Source organism: Dipodomys ordii, unplaced genomic scaffold (genome assembly GCF_000151885.1).
Source record: "Dipodomys ordii isolate 6190 unplaced genomic scaffold, Dord_2.0 Scaffold191, whole genome shotgun sequence".
NCBI lineage: Eukaryota > Metazoa > Chordata > Mammalia > Rodentia > Heteromyidae > Dipodomys > Dipodomys ordii.
In genome coordinates, this window is record NW_012267407.1 from 896025 (window position 1) to 915448 (window position 19424).

General features: G+C 60.0%; 3 protein-coding genes across 6 annotated transcripts; all 3 read left to right on the forward strand.

The window, feature by feature from the left end:
* Positions 1 to 895: 895 nt before the first annotated feature.
* Dnaaf3 (dynein, axonemal, assembly factor 3) lies at positions 896 to 5619 on the forward strand. Its single transcript, XM_013034571.1, has 12 exons — positions 896 to 973; positions 1044 to 1147; positions 1564 to 1706; positions 2175 to 2268; positions 2986 to 3143; positions 3313 to 3495; positions 3619 to 3744; positions 3954 to 4076; positions 4213 to 4324; positions 4714 to 4831; positions 4922 to 4996; positions 5081 to 5619. Exons 2-12 carry the CDS (start codon positions 1063 to 1065, stop codon positions 5592 to 5594), a joined length of 1731 nt encoding a protein of 576 aa, XP_012890025.1. The 5' UTR covers positions 896 to 973; positions 1044 to 1062; the 3' UTR covers positions 5595 to 5619.
* Positions 5620 to 6206: 587 nt separating this feature from the next.
* Positions 6207 to 10234, forward strand: Tnni3 (troponin I type 3 (cardiac)). Of its 2 annotated transcripts, XM_013034570.1 has the most exons (9): positions 6207 to 6223; positions 6612 to 6725; positions 6975 to 6987; positions 7132 to 7218; positions 7625 to 7666; positions 7769 to 7900; positions 8457 to 8546; positions 8978 to 9154; positions 10091 to 10234. In XM_013034570.1, exons 2-9 carry the CDS (start codon positions 6715 to 6717, stop codon positions 10172 to 10174), a joined length of 636 nt encoding a protein of 211 aa, XP_012890024.1. In that variant the 5' UTR covers positions 6207 to 6223; positions 6612 to 6714; the 3' UTR covers positions 10175 to 10234. The 2 variants fall into 2 exon arrangements, with proteins under 2 accessions (XP_012890024.1, XP_012890023.1); XM_013034569.1 differs by lacking the exons at positions 6207 to 6223; positions 6612 to 6725; positions 6975 to 6987 and having other exon boundaries at positions 7077 to 7218; positions 10091 to 10215.
* A 1205-nt stretch (positions 10235 to 11439) lies between these two features.
* Tnnt1 (troponin T type 1 (skeletal, slow)) lies at positions 11440 to 18220 on the forward strand. Of its 3 annotated transcripts, none has more exons than XM_013034566.1 (14): positions 11440 to 11497; positions 12586 to 12628; positions 12746 to 12759; positions 12962 to 12991; positions 13214 to 13246; positions 14027 to 14048; positions 14720 to 14783; positions 14941 to 15057; positions 15262 to 15339; positions 15493 to 15606; positions 15777 to 15886; positions 16235 to 16325; positions 16686 to 16726; positions 18070 to 18220. In XM_013034566.1, exons 2-14 carry the CDS (start codon positions 12597 to 12599, stop codon positions 18113 to 18115), a joined length of 792 nt encoding a protein of 263 aa, XP_012890020.1. In that variant the 5' UTR covers positions 11440 to 11497; positions 12586 to 12596; the 3' UTR covers positions 18116 to 18220. The 3 variants fall into 3 exon arrangements, with proteins under 3 accessions (XP_012890020.1, XP_012890021.1, XP_012890022.1); XM_013034567.1 differs by having other exon boundaries at positions 14030 to 14048; XM_013034568.1 differs by lacking the exon at positions 12962 to 12991.
* The last annotated feature ends 1204 nt before the right edge of the window (positions 18221 to 19424 follow it).

Below are 19424 nucleotides of genomic sequence, written 5' to 3' on the forward strand. Positions count from 1 at the left end.
GCCTGAACTCTGGGCCTGGGCACTGTCCCTCAGCTCTTCAGCTCAAGGCTAGTGCTCTACCACTTGAGCCACAGCACCACTTCTGGCTTTTTCTGCGCATGTGGTGCTGAGGAATCAAACCCAGGGCCTCAGGCATGCAAGGCAAGCACTCTACCACTGAGCCACCTTCCCAGACCCTGGAATCTGTTTTGATTTGCATTTCCTCCCGTGTTTCAGTGCCATTCTTCCCTCTTCTTCTGAGAAGTCTCTCCTTAGCTCTCTTGCCCGTTTAGTGATTGGTTTATTAAGTTTGGGAGGGGTTCGTTTCTTGAGCTCCTTGGATATACTGGCTATTAGGCCTTTGAGGCATGCTGGCAAAGAGCTTCTCCCAGCCTGTCTGCTGTCTTTCTAGTGTATTAACTATATCCTTAGATTGTGCAGACACTTTGTATTGGGATGTCTTCCCACTTGTCAAATCTGTCTGCTGGCTTTTGGGCCTCCTGGGACTCTTCTGTAAGTTTCTGCTGTACCTGTTAAGTGCAAATGTTTTTCTTACTCCCCCTTGCAGTAGTATCAGGTTTCAAGTCTAATGTTGAGGTCTTCGACCCGCTTTGAATTGTTTTTAGTGCCCGGTGACAGTTTTCTGCATCTGGACGCTGGTCTTCCTTTGAAGCAGCAGACCAGGCCTTCTCCTCCCCAGGAGGTGGACAGACCCGGATGGTCCCTTCTCCGCCGCCCCGTCGTCTTGGCAACCGCGTCTCCCGAGCTGGTGTGTGTGTGTGGGGAAACTGGCCGTTCCTCGGCGCTCCTATTGGTCGGAAGTTTGCAGTAGGCGGGCCATATCCTTATTCATTGGTCAGGCTTTGCAAGCCCACACGCTCTCATTGGCTAATTAACCAAAAGGGGCGGGCCTTGGGTCAGCGGTTGTAGTGAGGCGCCGAAGCGCGGTGCTGCGCGGTGCCAGGACCGTCCCGGGATATTTGGAAGGTTAAAGGTGAGAGGGGGGGTCACGTGGGGATTAAGGGGTGAGAAGAGAGTGGAGGGAGATGGGTGGGGATTCTCAGGTGTCTGTTCCGCAGGGGTATGACCACCGCGGCGGGGTCCGGCACCGGCTTCGGCTCGGTGTCCTGGTGGGGCCTGTCCCCGGCGCTGGACCTGCAGGCGGAGAGTGAGGCACCCCGGGGTCCTCCCACCCGGGGTCTTCCCGCACTCTGAAGCCCTCCCCCAGGGTCCCTACCCCCAGGAGCTTTCTCACCCGGGAACCCTCCCTGGGAGCCTTCCCCCGGTGTCCCCCCCATCCTGGAGCTTCCCCAGGGGTCCCCTCACCCGGCAGCCTCCCCAGGGGGTCCCCCTCACCCGGAGTCTCCCCTTCCCGGGTCGCGTGCCCTCTGAAGCCGGAGTCCCCAACCAGGGCCGGGGCAAGGCGGGGTCGCAGGGCTGGGCACAGGGCAGGGGCTCCCCGAGTCCCCTCTGCGGACTCCCAGCCTCAGGATGCTGGGCCGCGGATCCCTGGGAGCCCAGGCCCGACCAGGGTGAGCCTGCGGGGCCGCGGTGCGGAGGCCCAGCCTGCCGTCCTCCGGCCAGGTCCTCCTGCGGAATGGGACCATCGAGCCGACCCCGAGCCCGGGCCCCCCGAGCTGGAGGTGCTGCTGCTGGGCTCCGTGGACGGGCGGCACCTGCTGCGGACCCTGGCCCGGGCGTCGTTGTGGCCTCGAAGGGGCTTCCAAGTGAGCTGGGGGGGGGGTCTGGGGCCTGGGAGGGGAGGAAGGGAAGGGAGGAAGGAGGGGAGGGAAAGTAGGAAGGGGAGGAGGAAGGGAGGGGAGGGGGGAGGGAAGGAAGGGGGGAAGGAGGAGAAAGGGGAGAAGGGAGAGGAGGGGAAGGGGAGAAGGGAGAGGAGGGAAAGGGGAGAAGGGAGAGGAGGGGAAGGGGAGGAGGGAGGGGGTGGAGTAGGGTAAAGAGGAAGAACCTACAGCCCACATCCCTGGGTTGTGGAGGGAAGAGGGTGTGGATCTAGAGCTGGAATCTGCATTGTCAGAGTCACCGGTGGGAGCTGGGATCCGGGACCGTCGTCTTGGGGGGAGCAAAGGGCCAGGGGCTTTGGGTTTTGACCAGGAGAAAGGTCTCTGGCATTGGGGGGTTAGGTTTTGGGGTTCTAGGGATGCAGATTCATTTTGCCCTGTCCATCTGACCTCCAGTTTTATGTGCTGGAGAATAATCTGGAAGCAGTGGCCCGGCACATGCTGATCTTCAGCCTTGCTCTGGAGGAGCTAGACAAGATGGGCATTCAAGGTCAGTTCTGATCCCACTTTCTTGCGTTATTCAATCACACCACTAAAACATATAAACCTTATAGAGTGCTTGCCTCAATTGCATGAGGCCCTGGTTCAATTCCTCAGCACCACAAAGAAAAACAACAATAACAATAACCAAACCATGTTTCAATCACATTATTATTATTGTCAGTTGTGGGGCTTGAACTCTGGGTCTGGACGCTGCCCCTCAGCTCTTCTGCTCAAGGCGAGCGCTCTACCACTTGAGCCACAGCACCACTTCTGGTTTCCTAGTGGTTTATTGGAGATAAGAGTCTCAAGGACTTTCCTGCCCAGGGCTGGCTTTGAACAGCGATCCTCAGATCTCAGCTTCCTGAGTTGCTGGGATGACAGGCGTGAGCCATCCGCGCAGGGCTCAATCATATTGTTTAATGCCAACAAAAAAGGCTGAGGTGGAAGGCCCTCCCCGCCTCTCCGCCCCAGGCGGAAGCAAGAAACCTCCCGAACACTAAATGGAAAAGGGCTGGGTTGTCACTCAAGTAGAAGAGTGCTTAGAAGGTCTCCAGTGCCACTGTAGGTAGAGACAGACAGACGCAGACATCAGGCTGGCCCGGGATTCGGGGCCCCGGGTGAGGACTGGTGACCCCGTTATTCTCGGGCGGGCTCCTGGTCCGGGTCTGAGTCTGACGTGTGCTCTCTCGATCCCCCCACCCCGTCTCTCCCTGCCCCCCTGCAGAGCGCAGCGAGACCTTCCTGGAGCTGTGGGGAAACGCGCTGCTGCGCCCCCCGGTGGCCGCCTACGTGCGCGCGCAGGCCGCGCGCCTGGCGCAGCTAGTCCCAGAGCCCGACCGCCTGGAGCGGCAGTTTCCCTGGCTCCGCCTCTGCGCTCTCAAGGTGCGGGCTCGGCCTCCCCGCCTGCCCGGCCGGGGACGGGGTCGGGGGGAAGAGGGTCGCGAGTTCGGGTCCCGGGTCCCAGCTCGGGGGCGGGGTGCGGTCTCCGTGGTGGAAGGGAGCAGCCGCTCTCCCTACCCCCACTCCGCTCTCTCCCCACGCGTGTCCGCAGTTTCGCGAGCGGGACGCCCTGGAGGCAGTGTTCCGCTTCTGGTCCGGAGCGGAGCGGGGCCCCGCGGCCTTCCCCGTGCGCCGGCTCTGGGACGCGCGGCTTCGCCATTACCTGGGCTCGCGCTACGACGCGCGCCACGGCGTCAGCGACTGGGACCTGCGCATGAAGCTGCACGACCGCGGGGTGAGGGGCGGACAGACGGACGGCCGCGAGGCGGGGGACGGAAGCGAGGCGGAGGGCGGACACGGGATCGTGGCCCCTGACGGTGCCGCGGACTCCCCTAGCCGGCCCTTCATCCACACCCAGGCCCAGGTCATCCACACCCGCGAGTTCCGGCGCTGGCGGGACACGGGCGTGGCCTTCGAGCTCAGGGACCCGGGCGCTTACCTCGAGCCCAACAGGACGCTGGCGTCCGGGCGCCTCCTGAGCCACGTCAGTGCCGCCTGCCCTTCTGACCTCTTCGTCCCGGGTCCCCGGTCTGGGTCTCGGGGAGGGCCTCGCCCGCCTGCCCCCGCCCCCCGTGCGGCTTTGCCCGCCCCCCACCTCCGTCCCCCCTTCCCCACCCCCATCCGCCTCTGCGCGGCCTCGCTCGCCCACCCCCCTCCTCAACCCGCTTCCCCCCGCCTCACCCCCCTCCGCAGCGTGGGGAACGCGTGGCGGCGCGCGGGTACTGGGGGGACATTGCCACGGGGCCCTTCGTGGCCTTCGGCATTGAGACGGACGACCAGAGCCTCCTGCGGACCAGCAACGGACAGCCGGTCAAGGTGTGGGCGCGGTCTTGGCCCCCCGAGTTACAGCCCCCCCCAGGACTACACCCGGTCTCCCCCAGCGCCCCAAGTTCAGCCCTGGGCACGCGAGGTCCCGGCCCGGGTCCCGTCGAGCCTCCTCTCTGCCCGTCAGACCGCCGGGGAGATCACGCGGCACAACGTGGCGGAGCTGCTCCGGGAGCTGGCCGCCTGGGGGCGCTCGCAGGGGGACCCCGGGCCCGCCGACGCCTCAGGTGCTTGGCGGGGTGCTCGGGGGCTTGTCTCCCCTTTCCCCAAGTCCTGGCACCGTGTGTGGGGGGGTGGGGTCTGAGTTCCAGCTTTTGGGGCAAGCATCCGACTGGGCGACCAACACTGGCCCTGCCCGGTGCCAAGCCCTCTCCGGAGATGCCCGCTCTTCCTCTCTCCGTCTACGGTTGCCTGGTGTAAAATGGACTCTGTAGGCGCACGGGGCTCGGGGGCGGGCGACCCGCCTCAGCCGGGAGGATGGCCGGCGGTGGCCGGCCTGGCCGGGGCGGGGGAGGGGGGAGGAGGGAGGAGTCCGCAGCGCAGGCCCCGCCGCCCCTGCCCCAGGCTTCGCTAGTCTCAAGGTCTGCCTCCCCCGCCCTCCCCCCGCCCCCGCGGCTCCTCCATCCAGGGAAGGCGCCCACTGCGGCGCCCTTCACTATCCACTTCCTGCCCCTGGGCTCCGCGCAGACTCTGCACCACAAGAGCTGCCACCGTGGCCGGTTCCAGCTCCTCTATGTGTCCTGCGGGTAAGGGGTACGGTGCAGGCACGGGGTCCCAGGCCCGGCCCCTCGAGCCCTGGAGCACGTCCCTACCCAACCCTCCCCTGCTCTTTGCAGCATGGCCCATCTTCTCAGCCCCGAGCTGGGGGCCTGCGTGGCCCGCGGCGGGAACCTCGTCGTGGAACTCGCTAGGTGAGCCCGCGGAGCGCCGGGTTGGGGATCGGGGCGGGATTGGGGCCGGCCGGAAGCGGGGCCTCACCCGCCTTCCCTGAGCAGGTACATGGTGGACCTGCGGCCCGAGCAGCTGCGGGCTTTCTCCGCCCAGGTTGGGGAGCTGGCGCGGGCCGCTGGGTTCGCTGAGCACCCTGGGGCCCACCCCTCCGAGACCTTCGCGCGCTTCTGTAAGTCGGGGGACTCGGCCGCTTACCTCAAGGACTCAGCTGTGGGATCAGAACCTCCGCTCCGCGAGGTCCAAACCCCGCCTCTAGCAGGAATGAGCCCGCCCTGGGCGGAAGTGGCCACGCCCCTAGAAGCAATGTGCCCGCCCCAGGCGGACGCGGCCACGCCTCCAGAAGCAATGAGCCTGGCTCAGGAGGTCGTGGCCACGCCCCTAGACGCAATAAACCTGTCCCAGGAGGACGCGGCCACGCCTCCAGAAGCAATGAGCCCGGCTCAGGCTGACGTGACCACGCCCCCAGAAACAATGAACCCTCCCCAAGATGACGTGACCACGCCCCCCGAAGCAATGGACCCGCCCCAGGTGGACGTGGCACACCCCCAGAAGCAATAAGCATACCGCGGACGGACGTGGCCACACCCCCTGACCTCTAGGCCTGGCCCCATTCTCAGAAGCTCTCTGGGTACTAGGGTCTGCGTACTAGGGTCCACCGGAAGCTGCTGGCCCTGCCCAGGGAGGCTCTGGGCAGGTTGACTCCAAAACCAAGAGCCCAAACACCTCATCCTTAATAGACTGGAACCTGCTCAACGATTCTAACCCTGATAGAATTTTCTTTCTCAGCATTGGATGGATGCCGAGCATTTCGGATTCCGTTTCTGGGATTCTCCCTTCAACTCCTAGAACCCTACGTAGATTGTTTCTCAGAAGTCTGTTTCCCCTCTGCCGAGAGTTCTCACCTGAAACCTGGCCTCTGTTGTGCCTTTCTCCTGGGGCGGTCCCTGCTCAACCGGGGATGCGAAGGCTCTCCAGGGCCCAGTCAGCTCCCACACGGAGCAAATAAAAACGCTGGGATCTCTTCTCTGTCGGTGTCTAGTATTTCTCCTGACCCCAGTCTGTCTCCAGGGCTGGGAGGGGAGGGCCCATATGTCCAGAAACCAGACTTCGGGGGTTCCAGGCAGACTGAGGTGTATTTCTCAGTAACATAGGTCCCACACCCTGACCCTCAAACCAACCAGCTACAGGTACTGTGTGGCTAGCAGATTTGGAGCTCAAACTGACTCTAGGACAATGAAAAGCATAGGGGACATTCTCAGCAGGGGCTGAAGGTGGAGGATCTTGGGTCTCGGAGGGAGGAGGGGCTGAGTGTCTGGATCTCTGCCTTTGAGAGCGGAGGGGGCTGAAGCTGGACTCTATCCGAGGTGGAAGGACCAGGGCAAGAGCCCTGTAGTCTTGGGCTTGAAGGAAGAGGAGGGGGTTAGAACTTGAAGGTCAGAGGGAGGAGGCCACTAGGGATCTAGCTGGAAGTCCGCCCGCCCCACCCCTCTTGCGTCATCCTCTCCCACCCTGGTGGGGGAGGAGACAGTATATTTAGTGTCTGTCCTCGGCCCTTATCTCAGCGTCCTCACCCAGGCTCGAGCGGACCGGAGGAGACCGCAGTTTGGGGACCGCCAAGGTCACCCCAGACACCCCTCACTGGCCTGGCAGGAGCCCCCTGCTCTGCCTCCAACCTCCCATGGCTGATGAGTGTGTGGGGACCCCCAGGAAAGAGGGATGGGGCGGTCTGCAGGGTCCTGGGAGGCTGGACCAGTGTGTGTGTGGGGGGGAACGCAGGGCGGGGTCCCGGGGAAGCAAGGTGAGAAAGCGAGAGGGGATCGGACTCCAGGCACCCCGGGGGGATGGATGGGTGGCCCCGGCCTCAGGGGGACCTTCGACATCCCTTCGGGGCAGCACCTCCATGGCCCACTAACCACCCTCTCCGTGTTCCCCTTGCAGGAGCAGCGAGGCGGTGAGTGCCACGGGCTGAAGCAGGGGTGCGGGGTGGCCTGGGGCTCCTGGGTGGGTGCCACACTGAGGGGTCTGCAGGGCGCAGGGGCTGGGGACGAGTGGGGACCTCTCGGTGATGATGCGACTTCTGACCCTCTACCCGCAGGCTGGGGAACCGAGCCCCGCCCCTGCCCCGGTCAGACGTCGCTCCTCTGCCAACTACCGGGCTTATGCCACCGAGCCCCACGCCAAGGTGGGCGGGGCCTGTGCATCGATGGGCGGGGCTTGCAGGGGCGGGGTCAGTGCCCTGTGGGGTTTAGGGTCTTGGGTGAGGCCTCCTGATGGAAGGGCGGGGCCAGGCCTCAGAGCCAGGGGGTGGGGTTTTGCTATGGGCAGGGTTAAGATAGGTGGGCGGGCTTTCTGGAAAGGATAGGTTCCGATTGGTGGGAGCTGCCTGTCCACAGGCTGGGGGGGTGACTGGTCAGTGCCTAGCGGGAATGGAGTCCTAGACTGGTGAATGCATTTGAGAGGCATGCAAAAGGCATGCAAATGGGGAGCGACCCCCAGTCTGTACGCACTTGACTGGGGTCGTGGAGTCCTTCCCACTGTCTATCACGTGTCCCTCCTTGACTCCTACATGCTCCACGTCGCCCTGGCAGAAAAAGTCTAAGATCTCCGCTTCAAGGAAACTGCAGCTGAAGGTGAGGCTGTCCGCCTGCGGGCGGGTGGGGGCCGGCAGGGCCCTGAGGGGCTGGGTCGTTACTTTATGCGGCGGGGCCGGCGTGCCCCCTTCCCCTCCGCAGATGCTGATGCTGCAGATTGCCAAGCAGGAGCTGGAGCGGGAAGCGGAGGAGCGGCGCGGGGAGAAGGGCCGTGCCCTCAGCACCCGATGCCAGCCTCTGGAGCTGACCGGGCTGGGCTTCGAGGAGCTGCAGGTGAGGATGGACGATCGCCGGCCTGTGTGCCTGGGCTCAGGCGTGCAGGCAGGATGGCGCCTTCTACCCGGGGCCTAGAAGCTCAGCAGAAAAAGCCCGGGGACAGCGCCCAGTCCAGAATTCAAGCCCCACAACCCACCAAACGTAGCGCTGGACCACTTTAAGCCACAGCTCCACTTCCAGTTTTCTGGTGGTTCATTGGAGATAAGGGTTTCCTTCCTGGGTCACCTTAAACTTGCAATCCTCAGATCTCAGCCTCCTGAGTAGCTAGGATGAGCCACGGGCGGCTGCCTGGCTGTAGCCTTAATCTCGGGAAAGCAGAGTTGGGTGACAGCCATTTCCAAAACATGGTTCCTCTAGCCAAATTCTCTGGAGTCTAGGTTCCAGTCTCCCACTTGCAGACCAGATGGTCAGGCCCCAGCCCTCTTCCCTCAGACCCAGAGGTCCTGACTTTAGCTCTTTCACCCAGGCCCAGGGTTCAAACCCAGCCCTCATCCCGCAGACCTGGGAATCCCATCTTCCATGACCCCACAACACACCCATTTCCCTTCACCAGGAGCTATGCCGGAAGCTCCACACCCGGGTGGACAAGGTGGATGAGGAGAGATATGATGTGGAGGCAAAAGTTACCAAGAACATCACGGAGGTGGGAGTCCTGGGCGGGGTGGCACCCTCGGGGCTGGGGTCTTAGTCTGGCTCTGGCAGCTGCTTTTGGTGGCAGATCTCAGGAGAGTCAGGACCACTGTGACAGATGAACATAATATGGAAAGGGAAGTGTGTTTCAGCACATGGATCACAGGAGCAATGGTGGGGCTGGGACGTGTAGATACTCTTGTGGAAATGTGTGGTTGGAGCACTGAACAGTGTAATGAACTCAAGAATGAGTGGGGCCTTGTGGCTTACACCTCGCTGGCCATGATGTGTCAGAAGTGTCAGGAGACGAAGCTGGGGCACATCTGACAATCCTGAGTTCCAGAATTGTCCCCCTGAATAGCAGCAGGGGTCCAGGAAGGGAAGGTGAGCCTTGGAGGGAAGTGTAAGGTGGGAGGCATGTGGGTCAGACCTCCACACCCTCAGATTGCAGACCTGACCCAGAAGATCTTTGACCTCCGTGGCAAGTTTAAGCGGCCCACCCTGAGGAGGGTGCGGATCTCGGCAGATGCTATGATGCAGGCACTGCTGGGCACCCGGGCCAAGGAGACCTTGGACCTGCGGGCTCACCTGAAGCAGGTGAAAAAGGAGGACACTGAGAAGGTGAGCATGGGCAAGGCCCCTGGGCAGGGCCTGGGAGCTGCGATGGTGCTCAGATGAAGGCTGTGAGCAAGTGTGGAGGGAGTTGTGGCAGCTGGCAAAGGTTTTCAGTGAGAAGCACAGGGGACACAAGAAGTGCAAGAGGAAGGCAGGAGGTGAGCTGCACAGGGGACACAGGAAGTGCATGAGGAAGGCAGTAAGACATGAAGAGGGGAAGATAGTAAGTGCATTGGGGAGAGAGGAGGCAAGAATCAGGAAGTTGATGACTCTACCAGAAACTCACGAGAGAAACAAAGCAACTCAGGAAAGAAGGGAAAGACAGGAGCATAGAAGGAAGGGAAGAAGGAAGCTGATGCAAATTGTACAGAGAAGTATTTAAGGGACACAGGAAATAGAAAGAAGACAGAAGATTAATAGTAAAGAAGTACTCAAGAAGATAGCAAAAGCTGGGTGCCAGTGTCTCATGCCTGTCATCCTAGCTACTCAGGAGGCTGAAATCTGAGGATTATGGTTCAAAGCCAGCCTGGGCAGGAAAGTCCATGAGACTCTTATCTCCAATAAACCACCAGAAAACTGGAAGTGGTGTTGTGGCTCAGGTGGTAGAGTGCTCACCTTGAGCTGAAGAGCTGAGGGATAGCGCCCAGGCCCAGAGTTCAAGCCCTATGACTGACAAAAAAAAAAAAAAAAAACGCAAAGTATATAAGGGGACAGGAAATGCCATGAAGGAGACAGGAAGTACATGAGGAGGACAGGAAGTACCACAAAGGGAACAGGAAGTGCATGGGGGAATTGTCAGAGGGTTTACAATAGTGCTAGAACCAGATTCCTGGCCAGGCATCCAGAACACAGCGGTCCAGCAAGCTCCAGGGAAGGTAGGGGACACCCGGGGATGGGAGACAGGAAGAGATCCTAAGCTTTGACCTTATCCCTCACCCCCAGGAAAACCGGGAGGTGGGCGACTGGCGGAAGAACATTGATGCGCTGAGCGGAATGGAGGGCCGCAAGAAAAAGTTTGAGGGCTGAGCCCGCCAGGGCCACCTAGGCCCTGGGAATGTCCCCGAGGAATAAAGTCTCTCTCAGAGCCGGAAGTGACTGCTTGTCTGCGGCTGCGCGGAGGCTGGGGAAGTCAGAAAGGGAGGGCCCATGTCCTCAAGCCATGGCCCAGCCCAGGCAGGCTGGACTTCTACCATGGGTCTTGTGGTCACAATTCAAAAGAGAGGGACAGAGACACAGAGGGGTGCTGGGGAGACAGCCACGGACCCATGAGAGAAGAAGGATGACAGAAACACAAAGGAAGAAAACAGACTAGGGTACTCACTGAGCTGCAGGTAGATGGCGAAGATACAGAAAGGAACCCAAAGAAGGTAAAACCACATGGACTCACCAGACTCAGAGAACTAGAGAGACAGGCGCATGTGCCCCCCTCCCCCATTCCCCATGGAGCACAGAGAGAAAGCCAGAGGGAAACTGAGGTATGGACAGACACACCAAGGGGCAGAGACAAAGTGATAGACAGAAAACCCTCAGAGAAGAGACAAATAGCAGAACCCAACCAGAGAGCCAGGAAAGGTCGAGAAACAAAACACAAAGATGAAGACCAAGCAGCAGAGGACGCCTGTTTCCCAAGGCTGGTTTCCCTGGAGTTCAAGGTCATAGCTTGGCTGGAAAGGGGGTGGGGCAGAGGCTACAAAAACAGACCCGTGTCAGGTGGGAGGGAGGGGAAGGTCGCGCCAGTTTAATGACACCCCGTCCTCTCCTCTCCCCGCCACACCTGCTCCCCAGCTTTAGAGCCTGCTGTCACCAGGGTGGCATTCTGGTGACAAAGGGGTGGGGGCGGGGAGAGGGAAACAGAGGGACAGAGATGGAGAAGTTCAGAAAGACAGAGATACACCGGTGGAAGCCCTCAGGAGTCGTTGGTGAAACAAATGGAGCCCCGGAAATGGAGAGAGGGAGCAGGAAGTGGTCTTGTACCCACTTTATCATGAAGCAGCCTCCTAGCGCTGGCTGTGTGCCCATTCTAGCACTTCAAAGCTGGGGCGCTGGATCCCTGTCAGGGAGTTATTTAGTTCTCTTTGAGGGGGGTGCCTGACCCTGGCCCAGGCTCCAGGGGTCACCGATGGCGTCTTGGAGCATCTGGGAGATGCCTGGACTCACGGGAACGGGGGGCAGGGTGGCTGGAACTTTGGAGCTGTGGCACTTGTGTCTGAGCAAAGGAATTCTCTCCCCTCCCCTGACCCCCGCCTCCGAGGCGGGGCTGAGCTTGCGGCTATAAACCCTGGCACCCGTGGGCCAGGGCTTTCTGCAAAGGCTCCCACTGCCTTTAGAGCTTCTGTGGCCTGGCCTTAGGTAAGGGGGAGTGGGGGGCTCTGGGGGTCCGGAAGGTCTAGGGGATGCACAGAGGTAGGCACAGAAGGTTTGGGAGTGTGGGAGACAGGAATGGAGGAACAGGTGTTGGAATTTGCAGGTTGTTCTGGGGAACACTTCCCTAGGACTGCTTGGGACTGGGGTGGGGGAGTCACAGAAATCGGGGCAATCTGGGCTAGTGGGTCAAACAGCTCAGACAGTAGATGTTCTCAGTGTTGTTTAAGAGTTTGAGAGCCTAGAATCAGAGTATCCACTTTGGGGGTGTAATGGTGCAGGGTGCTATGAAATGCACCTCCGAACTTGACCATCAAGGTATGTTTCTTGGGGGATGTCATATACCTTGAGGTCTAGAATTGAGGTCCATACCTGGAGTGTCTGAGCTGTATATATGTGCTCTTTCATGAACTGGGGACCTAGGAGCTGGAGTTTGATGGAAGTGTTGGTCTGTTTCCAGGGGTCACAGATTTGAGGGTGTCAGAATCTGTGGGTCTTAGGATTTGGGGGTCCCTTAATCTGGGAACTTTGGGGCCTAGAGGGTCATGGAGATGGGAGAGGTAAGGCACCCAGCCCTCTGTGGATGGGGTGAAGGTGTGGGAGCCCAGCAGGGGAGAGCGGGGGGAGGGGGGGCGATGGGGCTGGCAGTCTCAGAAGCTCTGAGGAAATGTCCCGTTCAGCCAACTACAACATACCCCGAAATAGCACTCAGGGTGGGGCAGCCATTGTCTTCAGGCCACTGTCCCTTCTCTGGTACCCCTAATCCCACCGGATCAAGTTCCTGGACCTGTCACAGGACAAAAGGGGACAGACAGTAGCATATCACAGGACAAAAGGGGACAGCTGTGCACGGGGTGGGGCCTGCAGCCCTCCAGCTGCCCCAGACACGTTCCAAGCAGACTGAAGACTAGCTTGGGCCCCAGCCTCCTCCCTCAGATCCAGGGGTGCAGACCCCAGCCTCTTCCCTCAGAGTAGGGGGTCCAGGCTCCAGCCTCCTCCCTCAGGCCCAGGGGTCCAGGCTCCCAGCTCCTCCTCCTCGGTGGCCTCCCGCACCGCGCCTCTTTTCTGGCCCTCAGGTTTCTCCAGGATGTCGGACCTCGAGGATCAAGACTATGAGGAGTAAGTGGGGGTGGCGGGACTGGTCATGCGGTTAGCCCCTCTGCCCCTCTCCCTCCGTCCCCTGCCCTCCCCAAGAGAACTAACTATGCCTCCTTCTCTCCATCCGTCCGTCCTCAGGGAGCAGGTGGAAGGTGAGTGGCAATGAGGACCCGGGTCTGGGCCTGGGGGCCGCGCAGGGGTGCAGTGGGGCGCGAGGCGCCCAGGGCCGCCCGCCCCGTCGGGGCGCTGTGACCGCCTCAGGGCCGGGTGCACAGGGCCGGGCTCGGCTCTCGCCCCGCCCTCCGGCCTGGACCCCAGCTCCTAACATCCCCCTTGTCCGCCCCGCCCGTCCAGCTGAGGAGGCAGCAGAGGAGGAGGAGGAAGGTGAGGCCCGAACTCCGCGGGGAGGGCCGAGCTGGATGCCGGGGTGCGGGGCGGGGCGGGGTGCGGGGCTTGGGGCGCTCGGACCATGGAGTGCGGGCCCCCGCAGCCGCGACTCACCCTCTAACCCCCGCTCCGGTCTCTTCCCTCCTGCCCGCAACACCCCGTTTGGCCGTGCCCCCTCCCCGCACGCCCAAACCCCGCTTCTCCTCCCGCTCTTCCCAGCCCCCGAGGTGCCGGAGCCAGCGGCTGAGCGAGGTAACCGCGACTGCTTGGCTTCCCGAGAGCGATTTCGGGGGCCTGGGGACCCCGATATCACGCGGACGGCCCTCCAGCGTCGCCCCTTGGCTCCTGGGTAACCCGCGCGCCCCGGGCCCGCCTCCACACCGCGCCAGGCCACGCCCCCACGCAGCCACGCCCTTTAAGCCCCGGCGGCGCGGCGCCCTCTGGTGGCTAAGAAAGGAAATGGCTCTGCCGCCCTCGAGTCCCTTCTTTAAAGGGCCCGGCACCCCCGCCCTGCCTGTCGTCTTTCTCCTCCATATACATTCAGAGGTTGGGGCCTGGACTTGAGGATCGCAATAGAAACAGGGTGTCTGTGTCCCAAAAGGGGAAAGGGGCCTGAGGCCAGATCCCCGGTGTAGCTGGATGAGCAGAAGGGCCGGGCCCCCTCCGTGGCTGGCCTTCTATTATTATTGCTATTATTATTAATATTATAATGGTGGTGAGGCTGGAAGCCAGGTCCTGGGCCCCGGAGGCAATTTCCCTCATTGAGCTCAGTCCCCACCTCCACCCCCCCAGGCCTTGATGGAGGCCAGCAACTCTGGGCTTATTAGGGGCGAGGCTGGGGTCCCAGGGCCCCCACACCAGGGCTGAATGTATATCTGATACGCATACCTGGCTTCCTCCTCCTCCCTCCCTTCTCCTCTCCCCTCCTCCCCAGCCCTGATTCTAGGGTGCTACCCTGGGCTCCTGGGGGGCTGAGGCTTGGGGCTGCTCTGAATTCTTGCTAATAATCTTTATATCTTCCACCACCCCCAGAAGAGGAGCGCCCTAAACCCAGGTGAGCCGAGGAGGGAATGTGAACCGTGGTTGTGCTTCTTATAGAGGTTCTTCCATCTCCAGGGAGAGGGAGAAAGAAAGAAGAGGAGGAGAGGGCTGAAATCAAAGAGCCCACAGGACTTTCTTGTTCTCATTTCCCATCAACCCCCAGACAGCTGGAAGTGAAGCTGTGGCTCAAAGTGGTAGGGTGCTAGCCTTGAGTGAAGAGCTCAGGGACAGTGCCTAGGCCCTGAGTTCAAGTCCCAGGACTGGCAAAAAAAAAAATTTAAATCTCAGCTTTTTTTTGGTCCTGGGGCTTGAACTCGGGGCCTGGGCATTATCCCTGAGCTCTTCACCTCAAGGCGAGCAGGTTTTCTCTAGTTTATTGGAGATAAGAGTCTCATGAGCTGGCTTTGAACCGTGATCCTCAGATGTCAGCCTCCTGAGTAGCTAGGATGACAGGCATGAACCACTGGCGCTAGGCTTAATCTCAGCTTCTGGAGTTGCTCTAGTTACAGGCGTGATAAGCAGCCACGGGCTGTCTACATTTTTCTATTGTATCAAATCTGTGTCATCTGCTGGTTTTGTTTTTTCTGACAGCCCCATGGGATCCCTTGCTGTCACTTGGGCAGCGGGAGGGCTCTGGGGTAGCAAGGGCAGCCTGCTCACGCGGTTACCCCTCTGACTGTGCAGCCGTCCAGTTGTGCCTCCTCTGATTCCCCCCAAGATCCCCGAAGGGGAGCGCGTGGATTTCGATGTAAGCGCAGCGGTGGGCCAGGCCTGGTGGCCTTGGGGGGGGGGGGCGGAGGGGGCTGAATTGAGAATTGTCCCCTGCTGTACAAACTGTGTCATTCCTTCCTGCTGGGAGGGGCTGGGTCGGTGGGGTCACGGGGTGATGGGGCCCTGGCCCGCAGGACATCCACAGGAAGCGCATGGAGAAGGACCTGTTGGAGTTGCAAACACTCATCGACGTGCACTTCGAGCAGCGCAAGAAGGAGGAAGAGGAGCTCATCGCGCTGAAGGACCGCATTGTGCGTGCAGTGCCCGTGGGGTCCGGGGTCCCCTCTCCTCTCCCCGTGGTGTCTGGGGACTTGGGGGGGGACACAGAAGATGGACTCCCCTCAGCCCCAGGCAGAGGCTGGACCTGCTTCTCTTTCCTCTTGACTTCCAGGGGTGAGGGCTGGTCTCCTCACCCCCTTACTCTCCTTCTCCCCTTCACCTGCCCCCACCCCCAGGAGAGGCGCCGGGCCGAGAGAGCTGAGCAACAGCGCTTCAGAACAGAGAAGGAGCGCGAGCGGCAGGCCAAGCTGGCGGTGGGCGCTGCGTCCCGGGGCTGGGTCTGGAGGGCCCCTAGGTCACCCCGAGCTCACTTGGGATGCAGCTCACTCACGGTGCACCCTAAGTCCCCTCGGGACTCGATTCCGCACCGTGTGGCGCCCCGTGGGTGAACCCCGCCATTCCCGCAGGAGGAGAAGATGCGCAAGGAGGAGGAGGAGGCCAAGAAGCGGGCGGAGGACGACGCCAAGAAGAAGAAGGTTCTGTCCAACATGGGCGCCCACTTCGGGGGCTACCTGGTCAAGGTGAGGGCGGCCTGGGGAAAGAGGGGGTGGAGGTCGGATTCGCGGTCCGGTGAGGGCTGGGTCTGAGGGTGGAGGCCGGGGTCGGGGGAGTTGCTGCTCTGGACTGGACACGGGTTTGGTCCGGAGGAGAAGCCTGGCCCCGGCCCAGGCCTCCGCTCCCCGTCCCGCAGGCAGAACAGAAGCGGGGAAAGCGTCAGACCGGGCGGGAGACGAAACTTCGGATCCTGTCGGAGCGGAAGAAGCCTCTGAACATCGAGTACCTGGGGGAAGACCAGCTCCGGTAGGCGGCGCGGGAGGCGGAGGGCCTGGCCCGGGAGGCGGCAGGGTCTGGCACTGTTAGTCGGGGTGCGTGTCTCCCTCTCTCCGGGCGCTCCTGTGCTCTCTGGGAAACGCCTCTCCCTCTTCTCTCCTCCTCTCCCGCCCCACTTCATCTCCCTCGTCTTCCTCCCTGGTGTGCTGCGGACCCACCGTGGGTCCCTCACCACCCCGACCCGGTAACGGCGAGATCGCGGTGGGGATGGATGGAACCCCCGCGCCCCCTCCGCGCTGTGTGACTCCGGCCAGCTCCCTCTCTGGGCTCGGGACTTCCTGGTTCCCCTCCGTTACAGCCCGCCCTCCTCCTCGCCAGGGAGAAGGCCCAGGAGCTGCTGGACTGGATCCACCAGCTGGAGTCTGAGAAGTTCGACCTGATGGAGAAGCTGAAGCAGCAGAAATACGAGGTGAGGCGGGCCCTGGGCTCTGGGCAGGCAGGCCGGAGGCGGGCCCGGGGGGGGGGGGGCGGGGCCTTCCGGGTGGGTGTCGGCGAAGTGGGCGTGGCCTTCCGGTGGGACAGGGCCCGCCTGGTGGGCGAGGGTGGCGAGGCTGATGGCGTGGGTATGTCAGGGTAAGTGGGCCCGGGCCTGTCGGGTGGGTGTGGGTGGCGTGGGTATGGCCTATAACGTGGGCAGAGTAGAGTGGATGGGCGCGGCCTGCTTGGGTGGGCGGGGTAGACGGGGCCGGCAGTGTAGGCAGGGCCCGCAGGTGGGCATGCCTGTCCCCCTCCACCCACACACCGACCAGTCTTTCCCTCTCTCCTACAGATCAACGTGCTGTACAACCGCATCAGCCACGCCCAGAAGTTGTAAGCTGCCCTGTTCCTCCTCCACCCTCTGGCCCTGAGGCTCCCTGTCCACCCCTTAAAGCTTTGCGGCAGCCCCCACTAATCCTGTACTCATGGTGTGGGGGCCAGGGATCTTAGTTCCAGAGCAATGCTGTGTGTGTGTGTGTGTGTGTGTGTGTGTGTGCATGAATGTGCTGGGAACCCAAGCCAAGCCTCAGAACTCAGGACAAATGGCTCTACTTCCGTGCTTCCTCCTGACTTTCCCATGTCCCAGCTGGACCCCGCCCCTGGCATCTGGTGGGCAGTGCCTGGAACTCTGCCCTGAGTCCCACACTGGACTGTTAGGCCCTCGCTTACTGCACTGAGGGCTCTGGCCCAGTGTCCTCTATGGCTCCATGTATTTTTCTTTGTTTCATTCTCAGTCTCTGTTTATTCCACATATAATATATATTATGTATATGTATATATACTATATATACATATACTATATGTATAATGTGTATAATATATATGTATATAATATATACGTATGTATGTATTATGTATATACATATATATACATACTGTATATATATGTGTGTATATAGTATATATAGATGGAATAAACAGAGCCTGAGAGATTAAAATATATACGTATATATATTTATATATTCTCAGGTTTGAACTCAGAACCTTATGTCGCTAAGCAGGTGCTTACCCACTTGAGCCACAGACCTAGCTCTTTCTGTTTATTTTTTGAGTAGGTTCTCCTCTCCCCACCTGCTTGCTTGTTTGTTTTTTTCAGCCTGGGCCATGAGCTTCCCATTTGCCCTTCCCACCTTTGCTAGAATGACACACTATCACAGTCAAATTTTATTGGTTGAGATGGGAAGGGGGAGGGTGGGGAGAAATCACAGTAACTTTTTACTTGGGCTAGCCTCAAAATGTGATTTTCTTGGCCTCTGCCTCCCAACTAGCTGGGATGATAGGCCTGGCTTGTATGGTGCTTTTGAGACAGAGTCTTGCTGATTTTGCCCAGGTTCTCCTTGAACTCACCACACTCCTATCTCTGCTTCTTGAATAGCTGGGATCGCGCGCGCGCGCACACACACACACACACACACACACACACACACACACAGCACCATCCAGCATGCCACCCCGACATTGGATCCCCCTTCCTTCCCCATCCCACCTATGAACCTCCTGACTCCCTGAAATCAACTCCCACATGGTCCACCTCCCACTCTCAGTGAATCTGAAGAGTAATGGCCTGCCTGGGCCTACCTCCTCCCTTGACTGGGGGCGGGTGCTTGGCTGATTGAATTCAAGGCCTGGGGTGCTGCAGATCCCTGCCTGACACGGCATGCATCTTTCTCCCACAGCCGCAAAGGGGCGGGAAAGGGCCGCGTGGGAGGCCGCTGGAAATGAGCAGCGCAGGACCCCAGGCCCACCTTGAGGCGTCGGGAGCCAACCCAGTGGGTCCCACATGCAACTCTAAATAAATAAATGTTCTAAATAAAGGCTCCTCAGATAAATCTGCTGCTGAGTTCTTTGATGTTTTTCCTGACCATTTGGGCACTCAGAGGAACTGGCATTTGACTTTTTTGTCCTGTGACCTGATTTTCTGGGATGGGAGTCCCCTGGCCTACAACGCGTTGTGCCTTCAGGGGTATGGCCGGGAAACTACATTCCCCAGCATGCCTGAGGTTGCCAAGGTTGACGTGACCTTTGCACCACAGCTTCTTGCTTCACACCTTCTTGGGGAAACTGTCTTCAAAGGCCTCTGGGATGAAGACCCACTTTCACGTGGGCTCTGGAGTTTTCCCACAACCTAGGCTGTTCATTCATTTAAAAAGGTATTTTTTCTGGAGAGGTAACAATGTACTCATTACCTTACTCATGCAACTGTAACCCCGTGTATATCTCTATCTATCTATCTATCTATCTATCTATCTATCTATCTATCTATCTATCTATCTATCTATCTATCTATCTATCTATCTATATGTGGTATTTTCTAGAATGCAAAAAGAATCCCTGCCCTCAGGGAGTTGATTTCTAACTAGAGGGGCTAGATAAGCCAGGATAAATGGAATAAATGGGGTATACAGTGTATGAGAAGTGGGTAGCCTTTGAGGGCCGTAGTTCTGTATTATTATTATTATTTTGTCAGTCGTGGGGCCCAGAACTCTGGGCCTGGGCGCTGTCCCTCAGCTCTTCAGCTCAAGACTAGCACTCTACCACTTGAGCTAAAGCACCACTTCCGGTTTTCTAGTGGTTTATTGGAGGTAAGAGGTTCACGGACTTTTCTGCCCGAGCTGGCTTTGAACCACGATCCTCAGATCTCAGCCTCCTGAGTAGCTAGGATTACAGGCGTGAGCCCACCGGTGCCGGGCCATAGTTCTGTATCTTTCAGTACCTTTTAGTTCCCCCCACTCCCATATCCCTTATCCTACCAGGCTCTGTTTCCTTCAGAGAACTACATCTCCCAGCATGCCGCGGTCCGCGCTCCGGCCTTTTCCCAGAGTTCCCCAGGACAGGCCGTTTCCACTCGACTCCCTGGGAAGAAGTGCGCACTTCCCAATGTGCCTGGGGGCATAGAGGGTCTAGCGACTTCCGTCCAGAGACTCCATTTCCCAGCGTGCCCCGGGATGACGTCTTGACGTCATCGCACCGGGCGGGGGCCGCGGGATCCCAAGGCGGCGCGAGGTGAACGGCAGTTCCGGCGGCGGCCCCC

Bases quoted from the DNA above. Each gene is read 5' to 3' on its own strand.
- Dnaaf3 (XM_013034571.1), top strand. From the start codon at position 1,063: ATGACCACCGCGGCGGGGTCCGGCACCGGCTTCGGCTCGGTGTCCTGG. The intron at 1,148-1,563 runs GTGAGGCACCCC...TCCTCCGGCCAG, and splicing joins GCTGGACCTGCAGGCGGAGA to GTCCTCCTGCGGAATGGGAC. The intron at 3,496-3,618 runs GTGAGGGGCGGA...ATCCACACCCAG, and splicing joins TGAAGCTGCACGACCGCGGG to GCCCAGGTCATCCACACCCG.
- Tnni3 (XM_013034569.1), top strand. From the start codon at position 7,102: ATGATGCGACTTCTGACCCTCTACCCGCAGGCTGGGGAACCGAGCCCC. The intron at 7,219-7,624 runs GTGGGCGGGGCC...TCGCCCTGGCAG, and splicing joins CCACCGAGCCCCACGCCAAG to AAAAAGTCTAAGATCTCCGC. The intron at 9,155-10,090 runs GTGAGCATGGGC...CCTCACCCCCAG, and splicing joins AAAAGGAGGACACTGAGAAG to GAAAACCGGGAGGTGGGCGA.
- Tnnt1 (XM_013034566.1), top strand. From the start codon at position 12,597: ATGTCGGACCTCGAGGATCAAGACTATGAGGA. The intron at 15,058-15,261 runs GTGCGTGCAGTG...CCCCACCCCCAG, and splicing joins TCGCGCTGAAGGACCGCATT to GAGAGGCGCCGGGCCGAGAG. The intron at 16,326-16,685 runs GTGAGGCGGGCC...TCTCTCCTACAG, and splicing joins TGAAGCAGCAGAAATACGAG to ATCAACGTGCTGTACAACCG.